The sequence below is a fragment of the Rhodotorula graminis genome (assembly GCF_001329695.1).
Source record: "Rhodotorula graminis WP1 unplaced genomic scaffold RHOBAscaffold_9, whole genome shotgun sequence".
Lineage (NCBI taxonomy): Eukaryota > Fungi > Basidiomycota > Microbotryomycetes > Sporidiobolales > Sporidiobolaceae > Rhodotorula > Rhodotorula graminis.
Window position 1 is genome coordinate 185,405 of NW_017264936.1, and position 19,613 is coordinate 205,017.

Here is a 19,613-nt window from a genome sequence, read left to right on the forward strand (position 1 = left end):
TCTCGCTCTCTCGCCTCGACGCCACCTTCGCCCCTCGCGCGCAGCAGGCGGTGTCGGCGCAGCTCGCTCTGCTTTGATCGCGAGGCGTCCTCGCGCTCGAGCCTCGCTCATTCTCACGGCTCTCGTCCAACATGCCGCTCGCCTGGCAGATGGGCGCAAAGACCTGGTGCGTCCCTCGCGTCTCTTCCTCTTTCTCGGTGCAGCAGGCCCGTGCTGATCACTTTCGCGTCGCGCAGGCAGCATCCCGAGGTGCATCAACGGTGGGTCGAGGAGGAGAAAGCGGTGAGCTTGCCGCCTCGCCTCGTGCGGACTCTCGAGTACGGCACACTGACTCGTCGTACCGACAGAGGGCTGCAGCCGCAAAGGTTGCGCGAGAGGAGGCCAAACTTGCCAAGGAGGTCGGGGTGCGTCTCGCTCGCCTTTTCGCGCCCTTTCCTGCCTCGCGGTACCTGACGACGCCTCTCTTCCGCAGAAAGAGCAACGGCAGCTCATACGGCGGCAGCTCGTCGACCAGACGCGTCAACAGCGCGAGGACAAGAAGGACGAGTAGTGCGTCTCCCTCTTCTTCCTCTCGCACTCTCTCAGACGAGCCGACTCTTCTACTTCCACAGCCTCGCTAAGCTCAAGGCCGACGTCGTACGCCTCGAGATGAAGCGCACCGGCGACGTGCGGGCTCGTCTCGCCCTCTGCGCCGACGCGCAAGACTGACGCCCTCGCCGCACAGACCCCCGACAAGCGCATCGCGCTCCACGACAAGGCGCACGCCTCCAAGCACGTCGAGGAGCGCGAGAAGGTGGTCGGCAAGGAGATAAAGTGGTCGGCGCTCGAGATGCTCGCGATCCGGGAGAAGGAGCTCGACGAGAAGAAAAAGGAGCAGGTGCGTCGCCTCTCTCCGCGCCTTGCCCGCCCACCTTTCACGCATTGACGCTTCGTACGCGCACAGGAGAAGCACCTCGCCGACCTGGCCGACCGGCGGCGGTGCGTCGACCGCCCTCTGCCCTTCCCGTCCTCACGACGGTCTTCTGACCATCCGGTCTCCCTCGCAGCCGTGAGCTCCTCGAGTACAAGCACGCCCTCGGCCTTTCTTCTTCGGCACCGCGCCCTCCTCATCGCCCGACGACACTCGCCAACCGTCCGCTGTCGCTCCTCGACGATCCCGCCTTCTGGCGCCTCGACGACGCAAATCGGCACCTTCTCGAGCTCATGCGGCCAGACGAGCGGGCCGAGTACGGGTTCGGGCCGTACGAGGAAGACGAGGTCGAGGCTGGCGGTGCGTCCTCAGCTTTCTCCCCTCGCGCCGCGCGGCCACTGACCTACTTTGCCTCGTCCACGAGCAGCCGCAGCGCAGCAGCACCCAAGCTTGCCGGGCGCTGTCCCGAGGATCAAGGAGGACCAGCTCGCTCGGCAGATCAAGAGCTTCACCTTCAGTGCGTCTCCCTCATCGTCGTCCTGGTCGTCCTCGAGTGCGCACTGACCTCCTCACCTCACAGCCGCCGACCCGAACCGTGCGCCCTCGTCCTCCTTTAACGCCCTCGTCAGGAGACTGACCTCTCGACACACAGCTACGACCCTCGTCTCGGCGGCCGACGCGCCCATCACGCTCTCCCTGCCAGTCGACGGCCTTCCCGACCTGTCGACCCTCACCGCCGACGACCGCCGCACGGCCCAGCTCATCGTCGAGGACGAGTCCAAGCGCCTACGAGACGAGCTCGCCATGTTCGCCATCGACGAGTTCGGCGCCAACGCGCTCGTCGAGTTTGACGAGAGCGGGCTCGTGCACGTCGAGGGGGAAGAGCTGCTCAGGGCGGGCTACGTGCGTCTCCTCTCGCTGCTCGCGCCCGCCTCGCACAATCGCGGGATAACTGACACGTTCCACTCTGCCCTGCAGGTCTACGAGCTTCGAGCGCAAGGCGTCCCCGCCGTCCTGTCGCACGCGCCTCGACCCGCACCTCACCACCCGCAGCCGGCCCGATACGCGCACTTTACCGCCCCTGCACGCCCGGCCGCAGCGCCGAGCCCCTGGGGCACGCTCGGCGGGTCGCTCGGCGGCCTCGGCGGCGGGAACGGCGGGGCAGGGTGGGACGACGAGCCGCTTTTCGGCGGGCCGGCGCCGGGCGCGGCGGCATGGGGCGCTCCTGCGGGTCGAGGCGGCGCAGGATGGGCAGTACCGGGTGTGCGGCATGGAGCAGGTGCGCTGCCGGGCGCGTGGGGCGGCGGCGGCGGCGGCGCGGTCTGGCATGGCCTTTCCGAACGGCCTACGGCCGGCTTCAGCGCCTTCCCGCCGCCCGACCCGCATCATGGCGCGCCGCCCGAGCTGCGGCACTTGCCGTGGGGCGCGCAGCAGTACGTCAAAGCGGTGCGGGAGCGGCGAGAGCGCGAGGAGCGAGAGTTGGCGGCGGCGGGTGCTGCAGGTCCGTTCCTCTCTTGCGCCTCTCTCCTCCTCGTCCTTTCCAGATCTGACTGACTCTTCCGGCGCTGCAGATGTCTATCACGACGCACACCCGCACCCGCACTTGCGCCCTCAACCTCAACCCGTCCACAACCCGTCCCTCCTCCAGCCCAACTTGGCTCGTTCCTCGCACGTCCTGTCGCCGCACGCGCCCGCCCTCGCCCCTGTCGCAGCCCGATCTGCAGCCCTGCACCGGGAGCTCGAGATGCAGCCGGCGACGGTCGACCCGGACGACGGCGGTGGCGGCGGCGGCGCGCTCGGCCTGGGAGGGGTTCGAGCGGGACTTGCCGCGCCGGTGGCGATGGCGCCTGCGCCTGCGCCAGCAGCCGCCTCCAAAGGCTGGGGAGGGCTCAAGTCGTGGCTCACGGGCGGCGGCGGCGGTGGGACGGGCGGCGCGGGCGCAGCGACGGTCGGGCCTGCTGCGACGGTCGGACAGGGAGGAGCGGGAGGAGCAGGAGCAGGGGCGGACTTGCGCGCCGGGCAGGCTTGGTAGACGATGACAGAGGCTTGTATTGACAACGAGTACAACAACGAGACGGCACTACACGACCGAGACGAGAGCGCGCGCCCCAAGCTCGCTCAGGCGGTCCACCCACCGTCGACCGGGATGACGGCGCCCGTAACGTAGCTCGCATCGCTCCCGAGGAGGAAGCAGATGACTTTGGCGACCTCGTCGGGCTGGCCGATGCGGCCGAGCGGGACCTGGGAGAGCGTCTCGCCGAGGCTCGTCTCGGATGCGTCGCTGAGGGCGTGCAGGAGCGGCGTGTCGATCGGGCCTGCGTTCGACGTACAGGAGGTGCAGGTCAGAGATGTGCTCGACACGGTGTGGGAGAGGGCGAGGAGAGAGAGAGAGAGGGACGCACCAGGAGCGACGACGTTGACCCGGATCGGCTGCGACCCGTACTCCTTGGCCATGGCTCGCGAGAAGCCGAGGACGGCGTGCTTGGACGCGCACTGCGGAGCACCGAGAGTCAATTCTCGAGTCACCGGGCGAGTAGAGAGAGGCACGAGAGAGAAGTAGGGACGCACATAGGCCGAGCTGCTGGCGTACCCGCTCAAACTTGCGTTGCTGCCAACGTTGACGACCGAATAGCCGCCGGTCGGCGGCTCGACCGACTCTTCGTCGGCGACGACGGCCGCCGCAAAGTACTTGCAAAAGGCGAACGTGCCGCGGGCGTTGGTGTTCATGGTCTGGTCCCACAGGTCGGGCTGGACGAGGTGCGTCTCGTGCGAGGGGAGGTTGATGCCGGCCGAGTTGACGAGGCCGTCGAGGCGGGTGAACGTCTTCTTGAACGAGCGCATGAGCTTGCCGACGCTCGCCTCGTCTGTGGTCGGGCGTGGGGCTGTAAGCTTTGCGAGCGCGAGGGTCGGGAGAGGGGGGGAGAAGAGGACGGGGGACGGACCGGTGACGTCGAGAACAGCGAACGCGACGTCGCAGTCTGGATGGGCCTGCTTGATGTCGCCGCACAGGTCGCGGCCGCCGTGAGCGTCCTTGTCGGTGAGGGCGAGTCGAGCGCCGGCTGCGGCGAGTTGGAGGGCGACGGCGCGGCCGATGCCGGATGCGCAACCACTGCGAGGGTTTGGGGGCAAGCGTGTCAGACTTGCTCGATGTGCTGGCGCAGGTGACTGCTCGCTGGGCGCAGGGGGACGAGAGCTGGCGGCGGTCGGAGGGTCCGAGTGGGGAGGAGGGCGGCGGCGATAGCGAGTCGGCGACGGCGGCCGTTCCTGGGCGGCACGCAGCTGCAGCGCGACCTTGCAGTGCGTCGCGACCCGCTGGACCGAGAAAGGACAGGCTGGCGCACCTGACGACGATGGCGCGGCCGGCGAGCGAGTTGGAGTTGGCGGCCAGAGGGCGAGAGGCGACGGCGGGTTGAGCGGGTTGGGCGTCTGGGTGGGTGGGCTTTGACTCGCCCCAGAAGAGAGCCTGCATGTGGCTCGGTGCAGCAGGTGCCGTGTGGGTTCTCGAGCGAGTCGAGAGCGGGCGATTCTCATCAGCTCGACGTTCATCGTTCCTCTCTCAGCGCTCTACCTCGCACTCGGCTGTACGAGCATGGCCAGCCCGCCTCCTGCAGAGCCCGCACCCAAGCGCCAAAAGGTCGCAGACCCCGACCTCCCCTTCCACCCGTCCCTCCTCGACCCCTCCAACGTCGACCGCCTGCGACAAGCTCACCACGACAGCACCCCGTACAAGCACGCCGTCATCAACAAGCTCTTCACAGACGACTTTATCAAACGCGCCCGCAACGAAATCACCACCCAGCTCAGCTTCCGCGAAAAGGAGACCGACATCTGTGCGCTCCTCCTCCCTCCCTCTCTCCCTCTCCTTCGACCGGCAGCTCACCCTCCTTCCCTCCCCTTGCAGACAAGGTGCACCGCACTCGACCAGCTCCTCTCTCTCGAACCCCCTCACTGACCCCTCGCACGCCCCGCAGATCAACCAGACGGGCGACCTCAGCAACCTGTCGGGCCTGCCCGCCGAAGAGCTCGCCGTCCTCCCGACCCTCCTCGAGCTGCGCGACGCCATCTACAGCAAGCAGTTCCGCACCTTCCTCCAGGACGTCACCGGCTGCGGCCCCCTGAGCGGCACCAAGACCGACATGTCATGCGCCGAGTACACCGAGGGTTGCTACCTGTTGAACCACGACGACGTGATCGGAACGAGGCGCATCAGCTTCATCCTCTACCTCGTCCTCGACGAGCCTGCGTGGCAACCCGAGGTGCGCCCCGCTCCCTCGTCCCTCCCTCTCTCCCTCGGCCGGCCAACGCGACTGACCCTTCTGCTCCCTGCTCGCAGTGGGGCGGCGCCCTCGAGCTGTACCCGGTCCTCGAGGCCGACGACGAGAACCCGGACCGCCCCAACGTCCCCGTCGCCAAGCCGTCCGTCGTCATTCCGGTGCGTCCCCCTCATCGCCATTCCTCCCTCCCGCCCTGTCGCTCACCTGCCGCACTCGCAGCCCTCGTTCAACCAGATGGTATTCTTCGAGGTGCAGCCGGGCCACTCGTTCCACTCGGTCGAGGAGGTCGTCGTCGAGGGCGACAAGCAGAAGGGCGGCGTCGGCGCACGCGTCAGCTTGAGCGGCTGGTTCCACAAGCCGGTCGAGGGCGAGGAGGGCTTCGAGGGCAGCGAGGGGTTCCAGGCCAAGAGCAGCTTGCAGCAACTCGTGCGTCTCGCTCTCTCTCGTACTCCTCCCCCCTCTCGCAGGACGAGCTAACGTGGCGAGCGACGACCGCAGTACGCGACGACCCTCTCGGCCGCCACGCCTTACGCCTCTCCCCTCCCCCTTCCCTTGCCGACCATGCCCTCGCCCGCCGACGTCGCCTACCTCACGCCGCTCATCAACCCGGCCTACCTCACGCCCAAGGTCGTCTCGCACCTGCGTACCTCGTTCTGCGAATCGTCGCACCTCGTCCTCGCCGACTTTCTGCACCCGACGCTCGCCGGCGAGCTCGAGCGCCTCATCCGCGAGCGCGACGCCGACATGGAGCGAGGTCGGCGCGCCGCCGTCGTCGGCGGCAGCACGACCAACAAGGTGCCGCCGCACGACGCGGGCGAGGACGCCGAGCAGGGCTGGAAGGTCGTCGGCCCGCCGCACCTGCAGCGCTTCGTGTCGCTCGCCGCCGACCGCACGTCGCGCACGTCGAAGCCGGACCGGCTCTCGGACCTCCTCCTCCAGGTCCACGACCTGTTCACCTCGTCGGCGTTCGCGGCCCTCCTCGCGAGCCTCACGTCGCTCCTCCCGACGGCGTACACGACCGCCGTGCGCCGGTTCCGCCCCGGGCTCGACTACACGCTCGCGCGCGGCGAGGCCGCCGCCGACGAGGGCGCGAGCGCAAAGCTCGACGTCGGCCTCGGCCTCACGCCGAGGTGCGACGACGAGGCGGACCGTGCGCTGTGGGAGGCCGGCGACGTCGGCGCGTGGGACATCTGGCTCGCCAACGAGGAGGGCGGCGACGAGGCGACGTACGGCGGTGCTGGAGCCGAGAAGAAGGACGCGCCGGCGTCGGGAGAGGGCGAGGCTGAGGAGCAGCAGGAGCAGGAGCCAGAGGAGGAGGACGACGACGGCCCGCTCCTCGCGCTCGAGCCCGAGTGGAACCGCCTGCACCTCGTCCTGCGCGACCCGGGCGTGCTCGCGTTCGTCAAGTACGTCTCGGCGCGTGCGCCGGCGAGCAGGTGGGACGTGGCGGGCGAGTGGGAGGTGCAGGGCGTCGAGGAGGACGAGGACGGCGAGGGCGACGAGCAGTAGAGCAAGGAGAACAACGCGATAGAATCTCTCTTGAGCGCACGAGAGGAAAGATGCTGTATGGGGTTGCGAATGCGCGAGAAGAGTACAGTTGGCCCCTCCCTCGTCCCTGCCCTCAGCACTTGCGCGAGATCCCGCGCCGTCGCTCCTCCTCCCTGCAGAACGAGGACACAGTCAGTGACGTGCCACTGAAAGAGAGAGGCTAGAGAGACAGAGAGAGGCTAGAGAGACAGAGAGAGAGGAGGATAGGGCGCACCTGTACTCGAACATGAGTTGGACGCCGACGAAGAGGCAGGCGCTCGCAAACACGAGGAAGAGCCGGCCTGCGCGCGATCCGAGCGGCCTATCAGTCTCATGCACAGCGACAGGCGTGAGCGAGCCGAAGGAGACACAGAGAGATGCGAGACGCACCTTCCCACCCGCCGAGCATGACGGTCCACAGCGCCTTGGCGCCGTCGACGCCGACGACGAACCCAATCAGGTTGGCCGTCATCATGAGGAGCACGTTGAAGACGCCGCCGAGTGCGGCGAGGTGGCGGTACCAGGGCTTGGCGCCGAACTGCGGGAAAGCAAGCGGGAGAGGAGAAAGGCGAAAGGGCGAGTGGAATAAGAAGGAGGGACGGGACGCAAGAGCGTCAGTCATCGTTTCGTGACACACCAACCGCCTCGACTCGTCGAGTCAATATCGACGAGCCGAACGAGGAGAGAGAGAGAGCGGCCGGGCGCACCTTGGACGCCGGAACGACCTTCCTCGCGACCATCTCGGGCAGGACAAAGAGCGTGACGCCCCAGCCCCACACGAGGAGCCGCAGGCGCAGGTCGTGCCACAGGGCGACGAACGTGAAGACGCCGAGCGTCGCGAGGACGGGCTGTGACGCGCCGCCGAGCGGGATGTAGAGGTACCTGCGAGGCAGCACGATGGGGAGCGTCAGGTCACGCTTCAAGGAGAAGGGGCTGGGACTACTCGTGACGTCGAGATGGGCGTAAAGGTGGACTGGCGTTGGGCTGAGAGAGGAGGGAAGGGAGGAAAGAGGAGGGAAAGAGAGAGGGGAAAGCGAGAGGGCGCACCTGACGATCCACACGTTGAAGCTGCGGTGCCAGCTCCTCCAAAAGCCGAGAGTCGAGTAGTTGTTGGCCATGCAGCGCACCATGTTCTCGGGCGGGACGATGCCGTCGAGGAGGGCCCACAGGCGGAAGAGGCGCCACGGGAGAAGGAGCTGCGGGCGGACGAGACAGGCTCAAGAGGGATCAGGACGTTGTGCGCGAAGGACGAGAGGTAGGGAGTATGGCGAAAGAGGTCGAGAGAGTAAGGAAGGAGGGAAGGATCGCGAGAGTGAGGGGAAAAGGAGGACGCACCTTGAGCCAGACGACGATGAGGTTCCAGAAGCCGACCATGGCGACCTCGTTGGCGCCCAAGCCCTCCCACCAGCCCTTGCCCGAGTCCTTGAGCGCGACGACGTACATCGAGTGCAGGACGAGCTCCATCGTCAAGAGGCACGCCGCGAACCGGACGGCGTACAGGACGAGCGCGAGCGGGCGCAGCTCGTCGGCCTCGCGGTACGACGCCGGGAGCGGCGGTGCGGCGATAGGCGAGGCCAAGTTTGACGCTGAGGAGGAAGGTGGGGCCTCGCTCGAGGGCGAGGGGAGCGGCGAAGCGCCGAGTGCTGACGATGGCGTCGGCGAAGGAGGAGCGGGCGCGAGCTGCCCGACAAATGACCTGTACGACATGATGGGGCCGGCGAGGTACAAGGGAGGGTACAGGACGTAGGCAAGGTAGAGGGAGAAGGTGTAGTTGCCGGCCGAGGGCGCAGGGTCGGGTACGGGCGCCGAGGTGGAGGTGCGAGAAGTGCGGGTGCGGGTTGACGCCTGTGGGGACAGGTGCAACCTCAGTCAGTACAGGCGCACGACAAGTTGCGCGCGCAGTAGTGACAAAGGCGAGCGAGTCCTGCCCGCACCTTTTCCATCGGGCTCGTCGGCGTCTCGAGGAGGACCGAGCCCTCGCCGAGTGCCGCCTGCTGCCGCGCGCCGCACGCCCAGTAGTACTCCATGTTGAAGCTGATAAGGCGCAGCATCGAGATGTTCCAGCTGATGTGCCACCGCGGGAGGAGGCCGCCGTAGTCGTCCTGGAGGGTGCGAGCGCGTCAGTCGGGGCCTCGATCGTCGAGTCTGAGATGGGCAGAGAGAGCTGGACGTACAAGCCAGGCGAGAGATGAGTGCAGGGACGCGTAGTGGTACCCGCCGCAGAGCTCGTTGGCGAACAGGATGACGAGGTTGACGATCCAGGTCGCGTACGGGGCCCACTCTCTCCTCCACCACCTCAGCGCCGCCGCCGTTCGCCTCACCGCTGTTCCACCCTGCCCTGCACCGCCGAGCATGGCGACGCGGTAGTTGATCCAGAGGATGGCGAGCACCTTGGGGAGGCTCGAGCCGTGCAGGGCGCCGAGGAGGACGAGCGCGAACACGGCGAGGAAGCGCGCCCGGGCGGTGCGCGCTTTCGCGGTCGAGTATCTCGGCGAGTCGGGCGCATAGGTCGAGGGATTGACGAAGCGCGAGAGGACGAGGCGGAAGGCGTGCGAGAAGGCGAGGTGGACGAGGGCGAGGAGGACGAGGAGGGGGAGGTGAGAGCGGAAGAGGTGGTACTGGGCGTCGGTCACGTCCTGGGCGACGGGAAAGTGTCAGTGTTACACGATCAACACGAAGCCCGCGTGGCAGGCACGGTGACCGACGCGCGAGCGAGTGGAAGAGGCGGCGACGCACTACTCGCCAACCGAGGAGCCAGCCGTCGCTGAGGCGGTGGCCGTACTTGATGTACTGCTTGGTCGTCGCTGTGGCTCGAGGGTTGTCAGCCCGGTAACCACGGCAGGGCAGAGAAGCGAGAGGGGACGGACGACGAGTGGTGCGGCACGCTGCGAGGACCATTTGCGGTACGACGACGAGGAAGACGGCGTAGTAGGCGAGGAACTCGCGGGTGCGCCATCGTGGCGGTGGCGCAGTGTTGATGTAGCTCTGCGGTGCTGGAGCGGGGGTGTTGACGGTGAGGAGGGGGAGGCTGTGGGGGAGCCGGTGTCGGAGGGAGGAGGGGTGGGTGGCCGTGCGCGGGGTGGGCGAGGGAGCGCGATGCGGCGGGTACAGCCCATGTGGTCGCCGTGCATCAGGGCCGAGCATGGCCCTCACTCGCACTGAGTGGGAACGAGGAAGACGAGGTCGACGACGCGACGACCTGATGAACTCTCCTCGGTCCGCTAACTCCCTCCCTCAGCTCGAGACCGCCCTTGCTGCGCTCGTGCGTGCTCTACTGCCATGTCTGCAAAGGGCAAGGAACCTGCCGTCAAGCTCGAGGACGACGTCGCCCTCTTCGACGACAAGGAACTCGACCGCATCTTCAACCAAGAAGCCTCGCTCGTCTCGCGTGAACAAGAGGTGCGCACCCGCTCCCTGCCCTCTCCAGACCTCACACTGACCCTTCCCGAGACTAACCCAGGTCCTGCGCGTCCTCGCCGCCTTCAAGCTCAACCCGTACGAGATCCTCGACCTCGACTGGATGCCCTCAGCCACCGTCACCGACCAGGACATCCGTGCGTCCAGCTCTACTCTCCTGAACCGAGTCGAGCTGATCCTCCGTCCCGATCCGCAGAGCGCCAGTACCGCAAGAAGTCGCTCCTCATCCACCCGGACAAACTCAAGCACCCGCGAGGCATCGAGGCGTTCGACCTCCTCAAGAAGGTGCGTCCCCGAGCATCTCTGCCGTCTTGGAGCACCCTCACTGACCGAGTGCGCCCGCCTCCGCAGGCCCAAGTCGAGCTCGGCGACTCGACCAAGCGCAAGAACCTCGACGAGACGCTCAAGGACGCGCGCATGCTCGTCCTGCGCGAGGTCGGCCTCCCTCGAGACGCGCCCGACGATCACGAGCTGCTGCGCCCGCCAAAGATGCGCGACCCAGACCTCAAGGAGCGCGTCAAGCGCAAGGCCAAGGAGATCATCATCGACGACGAGCTGAGGAAGCGCAGGTGCGTCGTCCGTTCTCGCCGCTCGCCCCCTTCCCGCGCCACTCTCTTAACAGAACGATCGCAAGGATTCATGCGAAGCTTGCCTGACACGGACTCGCGCCCTCACCCTCGCAGGCTGCAGAAGATGACGATGATCGCCGAGGGCGCCGAGGCCAAGCGGCAAGAGGACGCTCTCGTCGAGCGCAAGCGCAAGGCCGAGGAGAAGGAGCGATGGGAAGGTGCGTCGACGGCTTCTCCCTTTCTACGTCGGCCGGTCGCCGCCCGTGCGGTTGCGGCGAGCCGTCCGTCGTCGTCAGTGGCCGGATCTGACTCGTTCTCGCCCACTCGCCCGCAGAGACAAGGGAGGACCGAGTGCACGACTGGCGCACGTTCAACAAGAAGAAGAAGAAGAGCAAGAAGGGGCCAGAGGTGCTCGGCTGAGCTTCGGGGAGGAGGAGCGACTCGGAGAGACGGAGGAGAGGAGGGCGGCGTCAGGCTCTCCTGCCGCACTTGTACCTACAGCCCGAGTCGTTGAGCTTGCATTCGACCCTGTTGTGCAGTCTCGAGTCGCTTGGCGTGCTGTGTGCGAGCGAGCGCTCTCATCTCTTCGTCGAACCCGCAAGTCAACCTCGAGCTCCCTGTCTCTTCACCGCTCCCTCGCCCGCATGCCCGCACGTCGCTGCCAGGCCGCACCACTCTGAGTAAGCCCCCATGTCGTCCGAGGATGAGTTTGGCGACGACCTCGCGTGGGACGACGCAACCCTCGAGGAGCTCGCGTCGCTCGACACGCGCACGCCGGCTCAGCAGCGCGCCCAGCCTGTACCAGCCCCGCCGCCACCGAGAGCGAGTCAGGTCCCGCCACCGAGAGCGAGTCAGGTCCCGCCACAGCGACGCGCGCAGCCCCCGCCCAACCCTCCTCCTCAGCATCGACGCGCTCCCGTCCTCCCCCCGCATCTCGCGCCGCCGGGCCCGTCGCAGCTCGCGCCAGGCGGCACGCAGGGCGGCGCAAGCTTCCCAGGCGGCACCCAGCAGCAGCAGTACCTCGGCCCGGCCCCAAAGACGGGCATCCTGCGCCCGCCGAAACCACCTCCGCGCTCGACCCAGGCCGCCGCCGCCTCACCAGCACCTCCTCCCGTTCGCACCGCCGCACCAGCGCTCGCAGCTCCACCCGCACCTGCGCCTGTGCCGAAGCGCCACCCGCGCCAGTCGCTCAACGCCGCCGGCGAGCCCGGCTTCGTCGACCCCAATCCGTTCGCCGGCCGTCCTGCCGCCGCACCTCCTCCTGTCGCCGCGCCCGCCGCCGCTCGAGCACGCTCTCGCACGCCAGCGGCCGTCAAGGCCGAGCCTGAGGCGGCGCGCGGCCGGGAGCTCGGGCCGGGCCACGGGCGCGAGGCGGCCAGCCGGGACGAGGGGGACGAGGACCTCCCCGCTATCGCGTTCGACGAGCACGGCGGCGGCGGGTACAAGGCCGAGCCGCAGCGTGGGACGACGGTCGCCGCGCCTGGCGTGCGGGGTGGAGCGAGGGCAGGCGCGCCGGCGCCGGCGCACGCGCACGCGCACTCGGCCGTCGTCGCGCAGCAAGGCGGCGCGCCTGTCTCGCCGGGGCCGGCGGTCGCGGCGCAGGACGCAGAACGGCGAGAGCTCGAGCGCTTGAGGGCCGAGAAGGACCAGGTGCGCCGCGACCGTTCCCTCCTTCGTTGCTATCGAGCTTGTGCTCGAGGTACTGATTCGACTTCACGATCGTTGCACAGCTCGCTCAACAGCTCGCGCTCGCCAAGAAGATGCAGCAAGACCTTGAGCGGCAGGTCATGACCAAGACGGGCGAGAACTCGGTCGTTCGTCAACGGCTGAGCAAGGTACGTCTTCGCCTGTCCCTCGAGCCGGTCAAGCCGACGTCCTCGTCCATGGAGAACCCTGCCCTGACTCGCTCGTACCCTCCCGCAGGCCGAGACCCTCCACCAAGTCGCCCTCAAGGCCGAGCAGCGCGACAAGGCCCTCCTCCAGGAGCAACTCGAGCAACGCGAGCGCGAGTACCGCACTCAGCTCGAGCGCTTCAAGATGGAGGACGCCTTTCGCCGTCAAGAGCTCGCCACGGCCGGCATCTCGGGCCCGGGCAGCGCGTCGAGCCAGCGCATGTACGGCGCGTCGTCATCGGCGCACCCGAACCACCCGGGCCTCAGCTCGGCACGCAGCGCGAGGTTTTACAGCCGCGCCGCCAGCGCCGCGCCGTCGCCGGGTCCTGCAGCGGGCCCTGCGCCGAGCCCGAGTGTCGACCGGGCGGGCGGCGGGTCGGCGAGGCGCCGCTCGGCGCGCACGGCGAGCGCCGCTCCCGCACCAGCGCCCGCGCCCGCGCCGTCGTTCGCCGGCTTTCAAAGCGCGTTCGGGCCGTCGACAACGACGTCGAAAGGCGCGGCGGGTGGCGCGAAGCCGAAGGAGAAGGCGGGAGGAGCGGCAGAGCGGCAGGAAGGAGACAAGGAGGAGCGCGAGGGGTCGATGGGCCCGCCGAGGAAACGCGCGCCGCGTACGCCTGGCGGGCCGCTCGAGTCGAAGCGCAGGAGGGGCGAAGACACGACGGGCAAGGGCAAGGGGCGCCTCATGCTCGTCGAGGAGGACGCGTTCGGCGGCGAGGCGGACGAGACGGACCTCGGCGGGTACGAGCACGGCGAGGCGCTCGTGCCCAACGGCGAGGCCGAGATGGGTGACGACGAGGACGGCGAGGCGTGGGCGTGGGTGCCCGAGCATCGAGACGCTCGCGGCGAGCTCCTCGCCGCCGTCTTCTCGCACACGACGCTCGCGCCCCTCGACCTCGAGCCCGCCGTCATCCCTCCTTCGGCGCACCCGCACGCGCACGCCTACTCGATGCGGCGCGCGACGGCGACCGGCGCAACGGCCACGGCCACGGCGACGAGCAGCTCGCGCTTCGGCACCTCGGCGCGCTCGACCGCGTCGACCTACGGCGGGCGCTACCCGTCGACCCACGCGCCGACCTCCGCCACCTCGTCGGCGCCATCGGGCCCTGTCCCGACCTTTCACGCCCTGATGAACCTGCGCTTCCCCTCGACGACCCCTCCTCCCCTCGTCGCCGAATACGAGATCCTCACGCGCGAGCTCTTCGCCCTCCTCGGCCGCCGCCTCGACCCGCACGGGCACCCGTCGTCGTCACAGTCGCACTCGACGGGCCCGACAACGGCCGCCCAGTTCGCCCTCCTTCCGCCGCACCTCGCGCTCAGCACCCGGCCCGAGGACCTTGAGACGGCGCTCCTCGCCTCGGACCTCACTCGCGCCCTCACCAAGCTCCTCGGCGTCCTCGAGCGCGCGACGCTCGTCGGGCCCATGACGGCGCTCCTGCGCCTCCTGTCGCACCTCGTCTTCCTGTTCCCGCATGTCGCGCACTCGTGCTGCGCCGCCGCCACCGCCGTCGCCCCGCCCGATGCCGCCGCCGCCACGACGACGGCCCCGAGCCCAAGCTCGAAGGGCGAGCCGCTCGTCCAGCTGCTCGCGCGCATCGTCGCACGGTACGCTCGCCCCGAGACGGCGACCAAGGAGCACGCCGGCGGGGCGGCCGCCGCTGCTGCGGCGCTCCTCGCCCGAGGCGGTGGCGGCGGCGTCATGCTGCGCTCGCGCAAGGCGCGCATCGCGAGGCCGAGTGCGGCGGGTTCGGCGGGCGCCGGTGGGGGCAAACGGCGCGGCGGGCGGGACGGTGCAGAGGGGGAAAAGGAGGGCGAGGCGCTCGTGCCGCTCGAGGCGGGCAAGCGGGCACGGCTGGTCGAGGGTGTGCTCGGCGTGCTCGAGGGCGTTGCGTGGCGGTGTCTCGCGTCGAGGAAGGCGGACGAGGCGAACGGGGAGGGCGACGGCGGAAGGGCGGCCGAAGAAGCGTGCGTCCACCTCTCTCTTCCTCGTCGTGCACCCGTGCCCGTTGCGCACTCACCGACTCGCGATTCACGAGGTCGCCTACAGCTTCATGGCGTTCCTCAAGACGGCCAACGCGGTCGCGACGCTGCTCGACCCGAGCCAGTCGGTTGGCGTCCTCCTCAGCGGCGCTCGTCTACTCGCCCTTCTCGCCTGTCGTACGTCCTCTCATACTCTTCCCAGCACGAGGTCCCGCTCACTCTGTGCCTCTCGCAGGCCCGGCGCTGTTCCGCACGCTCCTCGCCCTCAAGTTCTACGAGTCGCCCGACATCCGCGCGAGCAAGCTCCCGCTCGTCGACCGCCTCGCGACGCTTCTCGTCATGCCTCGAGCCGAGGCTCCCGCTGTGCGTCCCCCTCTCGCTCTTGAGATCCTCGTCGAGCGATTGAGCGACGCTCACTCGTCCTCGTTCTCGTAGGCGCACACGCTCGACCTCACCCTCCTCAGCCTCGCCTCGCTCCTCCTCACGGCGCACGAAGACGCCGTCATGCTCGTCGCGCAGGCGGCGAGCTTCGTCCCCGAGCTGCTCGCCAAGATGTGGCGGGACGTGCGCACGCTGTGGGAGTGGGACGGGCGCGAGGCGACCAAGGGCAGCGCCGCGCGAGACATGCTCAACCGGTACGTCATCGCTTACCCCTCTCCTGCGTGTCCTGTCGCTCGGCGTTACTGACACGCCTGTACCGTGCCGTGCCCGCGCAGGACGACCACTCGGCTTTCGGCGACGATGCACCTCCTGTACTACCTCTCGCTCGCGCCGCACTCGTCCCTCTCGATCTCGGACCTCCTCGCCGGCCCGACCTCGGCGTCGGCGACCGCCGCAGGCGCAGGCGCAGCCGGATCCGCCAAGGACCACGCCGCCGGCCCGGCACCGGCCTACGCTCGCCAAGCGGTCAACGATCTCTTCATGGTCGCGCTCGGCACGGTCGGCTTTGCGACGTTCGGCGCCGAGGAGGGCTCGGCGCAGGGCGAGGACAAGGACGGCGAGGGCGAGGGAGGGATGCCGAGCTGGGCCGAGGAGGGGAGCGAGCAGCGGCGAGTCCTCTGCGAACTTGGCTGTACGTCTCTCGTTCCTCGCCCCTCCCTCTCTCCAGGTCGACGCTCGGCGTGTGGTGCCGTCGGGCTCTGTCACTGACCGCCTCTGCCCTCCACAGACCTCGCGCAGGAGATCCTCGAGGACGTGTCGCCTCTCGAGCTCGAAGAGATCGAGGTGTGCTTCGCTCCGCCGGGCGACGGCGATGGAGATGACGGTGACGAGCGCATGGCCGACGGCGAGGACGATGGCGAGGACGAGCGGCAGTTGGCGGGCGTCGAGGCCGGGGTGTAGCTTTCACTTGCACTGCTCGGCTGCCGCACCCGCGTTTGCCTCGCTCATAGCTCCCTGGTCCCACCACGAGCATTCACTCGAGACTTTGCGAGGTCGCAGAGACTGAAAGTCATCGAGAGCAGCTCGTCGTCGCTGTTAAAGCGGCCCGCTCCTTCTCCTCGCCGCTCTCGCTTCTCTTCCTCACTCGCTCTCACCTCGGCACCTCGCTGAGCCTCTCGCCGGCTCACCTGCCGTACCCTGGACCAAGTCGACCGCTACCCGCCAACGCGCACCCCGGCACGCGTGGTCGCCACCCGCCTTTGTCCTCATCACCTCCCGCATGACCTCGACCGTCCAGCTCGTCACCGCCACCACCAGGGCTCGCGCGACCCACCCCGACTTGTTCTTCAGTGCGTTCACTCTCTCTTGTGCTCCCCCTGGCAGCCCCGAGTTGACTCTCGCCCCCCTCCCCCTCGTCCGCTCAAGCCTCCCGACACGTCGTCATCTCGTCTCGACCGAGCAACACGCTCAGATGCTCCTGAACGGCTCTCCTGGTGCGTCCGACACCGTCTCGTGGCTGTGAGGGCCCGCAAGAGCTGACTCGCACTCTCCCTGCAGGTCAGGAACAGCGCGCGCTCGAGGTCCGTCCCCCACCGCCTCCTTTCACTTCCGTCTCTCGCGACTGACCTCTGATTGCCGCCCCACAGCGTTTCCCTGGCCCTCTCTATTGTTCCCGGTGCGTCGTCCCGCTTGGGCAGGTGGATACCTACCGCACCATCTTGGCTCGGTGGGGCGGCCGCGGACGCCGTGGCAGGTCGGGCGTGACGGCGCTCGATCGAGCGCGCGTTCGTGGTCCGAGTCGGAAGGGTCGCTTCGACAAGAGCATGACGACGCATCCAGCGTGCCGATCGGGCGCTGACTGCGACGGCCGTACCCGCTCGCAGAACCGCTCGTGGTCGACTCGGCACGTCGTCAAGCCTCGTCCGCCGCGCTCGTTCTCTATACGGTCACGACACTCGTGCGTCCTTGTTTCTCTTCGTCCAAGCCGTCGCGCAGGAAGAGAGCTCACGCGGTTCCGCTCGTCGCGCAGGGCTCGTCTTCGTCACGCGGCTTTACCGGTGCGTCGCTGTTTCCTCCGGGCGGTCCCTATTTATGCAAAAAGAACTTTATGCATGTACAACGCCCTGCACTAGTGCACGGCGATGTTCGAGTTCGTCTACAAGGTCGAGAAGGAGATCGAGAAGGAGGCCGAGAAGCCATAGCGGCTCTCGAGCTTGTTCGTGGAGATGTTCGCGCTCAAGCGCTGCCCAGGTCGAGGTTTATGTCGTCGTCGTCGTCGTCGTCGTCGTCGGCGGGTTGGTTTCGAGGTCAAGGTCGTCGTCGTCGTCAAGGGATTCAGGGCGTCAGGGTCAAGAAGGTCAAGGGCAAGTACTTTGGGCGACGCGGTCAAGGAGATTACAAGTACCGCGCGGCGCTATTCTCGGGGACCGACGAGGAGGAGCAACGGCGTACTCAGTGCCTCGAAAGACGAGTACTGACCCGCCCTTTCCTCCCTCGCACTCCTCATCGACTCTTTCGGACGCTTCCCGCCACCCTCTCGCCGTCTCTCGTCCCTCTCGCGCTCGCAGATCTCGCGTCCAAGCTCCCGAGTACTACACGACCGGTGCGTCCCCGTCTCTCTTCCCCTATGTCGCCGTTCGTCACCGACCTCCTCCCCTCCCTCCCTCGTGTTTTCCTCTCTCGCAGTCGCGCCCTGTACCCTGCGCCTACATATCTGCAATGCCAGCCTGTCTACGACGTCTTTGCCTGCGGCCCAAGCGACAGTGCGAGACCAAGAGCGAGAGCGAGGCCCTCTCTCGAGAGCGAGCAAGTCGAGGCCTGAGCGGGCTCCTCGTCGCAGGCGGCGACGCCCTTACGAGTAGCTCTCGCGCTTCTGCTCGTCGAGAGCGGTAGCGCCTCACGGTCTTGAGAGTTGGCGAGCCAAGCGCCTCGAGAACGGCGCCGGGTCCGTGCGCTCCTCGCTCGCGCGCTCTCTCGCTCTCTTGCTCTCTTGCTCTCGCTCGGCAGGCACGCGCTCGACGCTCCTCGCGTCGAGCAGGCAGAGAGGCTTCATGGGAGGACGTAGTATGGCAACAACGGGAGGGGTAACGGTCGAGGAGGGGAGAGAGAGCAGGAGGAGGAAGAGTGGCTAAAAAACGATCGTCTGAAAGTTGCTGTGGAAGGGTGCGACGACGCTAGTGTCAGTTCCGTCTCGCCGATGCGGCCGTCGACTCGTGCCGACGACGCCGACGAGGCGTGTCGTTGCGAGAACCAGGACTCGACGAACGAGAGAGAGAGAGAGAGAGAGGACGCACGGGAACACGAGCTCGTTCTCGAGCGTCTTGCGCGCGACGTCGACGACAAACTTTTCGACCTTGCCGACGTTCCTCAGGACGTGCTTGTCGGCCTGGCCGACCTCGCTCTCGACGTGGGCGGCGCGCAGGACGCGCGCGCCGGGCGTCGTCGACCTCGACGAACCGGCGCCGTGGAGGCGCGCGAACGGCTTGGTCGGGCTGTCGCCGGGGAGCGAGGTGGTGGTCGTCGTCGTCGGGTCGTCGGTCGAGGACGAGAAAGGGTCGGGCTCGAGGAGCGACAGGTGGACGCGGCGGCGGCCGCCCTCGAAGGCGACGACGAGGGTTCCCTCGAGGGCGAGGCCGGTCAAGGTGAGCGACAGGGGGAGGCTCATGAAGCTGCTCGAGGGGTAGTTGATGCGGAGGGCGGTGGCGATGCCGAGCGAGAGGTTGCCCGAGTACGACAGGCGGAGGTGGACCTGGAAGGACGGGGAGGGGGCGCTCGAGGGGGGAGGGAGCGGCGGGAGGGACGAGAGGGAGGGCGAGGGGGACGGGGCGGCGTACGAGTGCGGGTGGGTGTGGGTGTGCTGAGAGTGGAGGTCGTGCTGGGCGAGCGGGTGGGCACCGCCGCCTGCGAGAGGAGGACGACCGCGTCCTGGTGCAGCGGCGGGCGAGCGGGACCTCGAGCGGCTGCCGGCACCTCGGCCGCCGTAGGGCGACGCTGAGCCGCCACCGAGGGTAGCACCGGCGAGGGCGCTGAGGCCGACGCCGCCCGGGTGCTGGTGGTGAAGCAGGCCGGGCGAGAAGAGACCCGGTCCTCCTCCGCTGCCGCCGCCGCCGAGGGGGCCAAAGCCGGAGAGGCTCCTGCCACTGTTGCTGGCTGGTGGCGAGGTCGGGTAGGTGTGCGAGTGGTGCCAGGCGGGCGGTGGAGGGCGTTCGAGGGGAGGAGGCGAGGGGAGCGGGAAGGCGGCCTCGTCGTCGTCGTCGGCTTGGTCCGGGTCGTCGAGTTGCGGGTGGAGGAACTCGTGCTGGATGTCGCGGATGTCGACGAGGGTGAGTTCAGGGTGTGCGTCGCCGAACGAGAAGGCGGTGACCTCGAGCGGGCCGAGGAAGTCGGGGGTCGGGGCCGTGTTGAAGGCGTGCGAGAGGAAGCGGGTGCAGGCTTGGGTGAGGTGGGCGTCGAGTGCGCTCCACTCGAGGTCGATGCTCATGGTTGGTTGCGAGAGGTTGAGCGATGTCGTCGGATCGGGGCAGCGCACCTTGTCTCGCTTGGCTCTGCTTCTCCTCCTCGCCCTCGCTCTTCCCGGCCCACACTGGGCTCAAGGCCTGCACTCTCACCGACCAGTGCAGCCCCAACCCCATCATGGCCCCTCGCACAGCAACTCAGCCCGCTCCCC

At 68.3% G+C, this 19,613-nt stretch overlaps 7 protein-coding genes across 7 annotated transcripts; 4 read left to right on the forward strand and 3 right to left on the reverse strand.

Moving 5' to 3' along the window:
- Positions 1 to 131: 131 nt before the first annotated feature.
- On the forward strand, positions 132 to 2,978 carry RHOBADRAFT_54448 (uncharacterized protein; the record flags this gene model as incomplete). Its single annotated transcript, XM_018417316.1, has 13 exons — positions 132 to 166; positions 237 to 282; positions 348 to 404; positions 473 to 549; positions 612 to 666; positions 725 to 877; positions 944 to 978; positions 1,047 to 1,270; positions 1,338 to 1,427; positions 1,491 to 1,505; positions 1,563 to 1,813; positions 1,889 to 2,411; positions 2,482 to 2,978. The coding sequence occupies 13 exons, from the start codon at positions 132 to 134 to the stop codon at positions 2,940 to 2,942; spliced, it is 2,022 nt and encodes a 673-aa protein (XP_018269903.1). The 3' UTR covers positions 2,943 to 2,978.
- Positions 2,979 to 3,028: 50 nt separating this feature from the next.
- On the reverse strand, positions 3,029 to 4,379 carry RHOBADRAFT_45147 (uncharacterized protein; the record flags this gene model as incomplete). Its single annotated transcript, XM_018414548.1, has 5 exons — positions 3,029 to 3,225; positions 3,313 to 3,403; positions 3,479 to 3,774; positions 3,853 to 4,019; positions 4,252 to 4,379. 5 exons carry the CDS (start codon positions 4,377 to 4,379, stop codon positions 3,029 to 3,031), a joined length of 879 nt encoding a protein of 292 aa, XP_018269904.1.
- A 107-nt stretch (positions 4,380 to 4,486) lies between these two features.
- On the forward strand, positions 4,487 to 6,733 carry RHOBADRAFT_37737 (uncharacterized protein). Its single transcript, XM_018413459.1, has 5 exons — positions 4,487 to 4,742; positions 4,879 to 5,166; positions 5,244 to 5,342; positions 5,404 to 5,610; positions 5,671 to 6,733. The coding sequence occupies exons 1-5, from the start codon at positions 4,500 to 4,502 to the stop codon at positions 6,691 to 6,693; spliced, it is 1,860 nt and encodes a 619-aa protein (XP_018269905.1). The 5' UTR covers positions 4,487 to 4,499; the 3' UTR covers positions 6,694 to 6,733.
- A 212-nt stretch (positions 6,734 to 6,945) lies between these two features.
- Positions 6,946 to 9,699, reverse strand: RHOBADRAFT_2273 (uncharacterized protein; the record flags this gene model as incomplete). The annotated part of the gene is made up of 11 exons (XM_018412578.1): positions 6,946 to 6,988; positions 7,083 to 7,249; positions 7,419 to 7,593; positions 7,759 to 7,907; positions 8,047 to 8,241; positions 8,401 to 8,575; positions 8,722 to 8,813; positions 8,886 to 8,992; positions 9,044 to 9,347; positions 9,448 to 9,515; positions 9,579 to 9,699. Coding segments are annotated over 11 exons (1,596 nt in total), but the record flags the coding sequence as incomplete, so codon positions are not given.
- A 247-nt stretch (positions 9,700 to 9,946) lies between these two features.
- On the forward strand, positions 9,947 to 11,240 carry RHOBADRAFT_66679 (uncharacterized protein). Its single transcript, XM_018419038.1, has 6 exons — positions 9,947 to 10,110; positions 10,172 to 10,265; positions 10,325 to 10,413; positions 10,480 to 10,697; positions 10,812 to 10,915; positions 11,032 to 11,240. Exons 1-6 carry the CDS (start codon positions 9,991 to 9,993, stop codon positions 11,115 to 11,117), a joined length of 711 nt encoding a protein of 236 aa, XP_018269907.1. The 5' UTR covers positions 9,947 to 9,990; the 3' UTR covers positions 11,118 to 11,240.
- Positions 11,241 to 11,387: 147 nt separating this feature from the next.
- On the forward strand, positions 11,388 to 17,148 carry RHOBADRAFT_54453 (uncharacterized protein; the record flags this gene model as incomplete). The annotated part of the gene is made up of 14 exons (XM_018417317.1): positions 11,388 to 11,495; positions 11,577 to 12,347; positions 12,428 to 12,532; positions 12,621 to 14,551; positions 14,634 to 14,743; positions 14,802 to 14,929; positions 15,002 to 15,201; positions 15,283 to 15,638; positions 15,735 to 15,901; positions 16,155 to 16,296; positions 16,594 to 16,622; positions 16,831 to 16,904; positions 16,977 to 17,004; positions 17,080 to 17,148. The coding sequence occupies 14 exons, from the start codon at positions 11,388 to 11,390 to the stop codon at positions 17,146 to 17,148; spliced, it is 4,218 nt and encodes a 1,405-aa protein (XP_018269908.1).
- A 926-nt stretch (positions 17,149 to 18,074) lies between these two features.
- On the reverse strand, positions 18,075 to 19,427 carry RHOBADRAFT_16252 (uncharacterized protein; the record flags this gene model as incomplete). The annotated part of the gene is made up of 3 exons (XM_018412305.1): positions 18,075 to 18,393; positions 18,493 to 18,906; positions 19,240 to 19,427. The coding sequence occupies 3 exons, from the start codon at positions 19,425 to 19,427 to the stop codon at positions 18,075 to 18,077; spliced, it is 921 nt and encodes a 306-aa protein (XP_018269909.1).
- Positions 19,428 to 19,613: the final 186 nt, after the last annotated feature.

Bases quoted from the DNA above. Each gene is read 5' to 3' on its own strand.
- RHOBADRAFT_37737 (XM_018413459.1), top strand. From the start codon at position 4,500: ATGGCCAGCCCGCCTCCTGCAGAGCCCGCACCCAAGCGCCAAAAGGTC. The intron at 5,167-5,243 runs GTGCGCCCCGCT...CCCTGCTCGCAG, and splicing joins AGCCTGCGTGGCAACCCGAG to TGGGGCGGCGCCCTCGAGCT. The intron at 5,343-5,403 runs GTGCGTCCCCCT...CCGCACTCGCAG, and splicing joins AGCCGTCCGTCGTCATTCCG to CCCTCGTTCAACCAGATGGT.
- RHOBADRAFT_66679 (XM_018419038.1), top strand. From the start codon at position 9,991: ATGTCTGCAAAGGGCAAGGAACCTGCCGTCAAGCTCGAGGACGACGTC. The intron at 10,111-10,171 runs GTGCGCACCCGC...AGACTAACCCAG, and splicing joins TCGTCTCGCGTGAACAAGAG to GTCCTGCGCGTCCTCGCCGC. The intron at 10,266-10,324 runs GTGCGTCCAGCT...CCCGATCCGCAG, and splicing joins CGTCACCGACCAGGACATCC to AGCGCCAGTACCGCAAGAAG.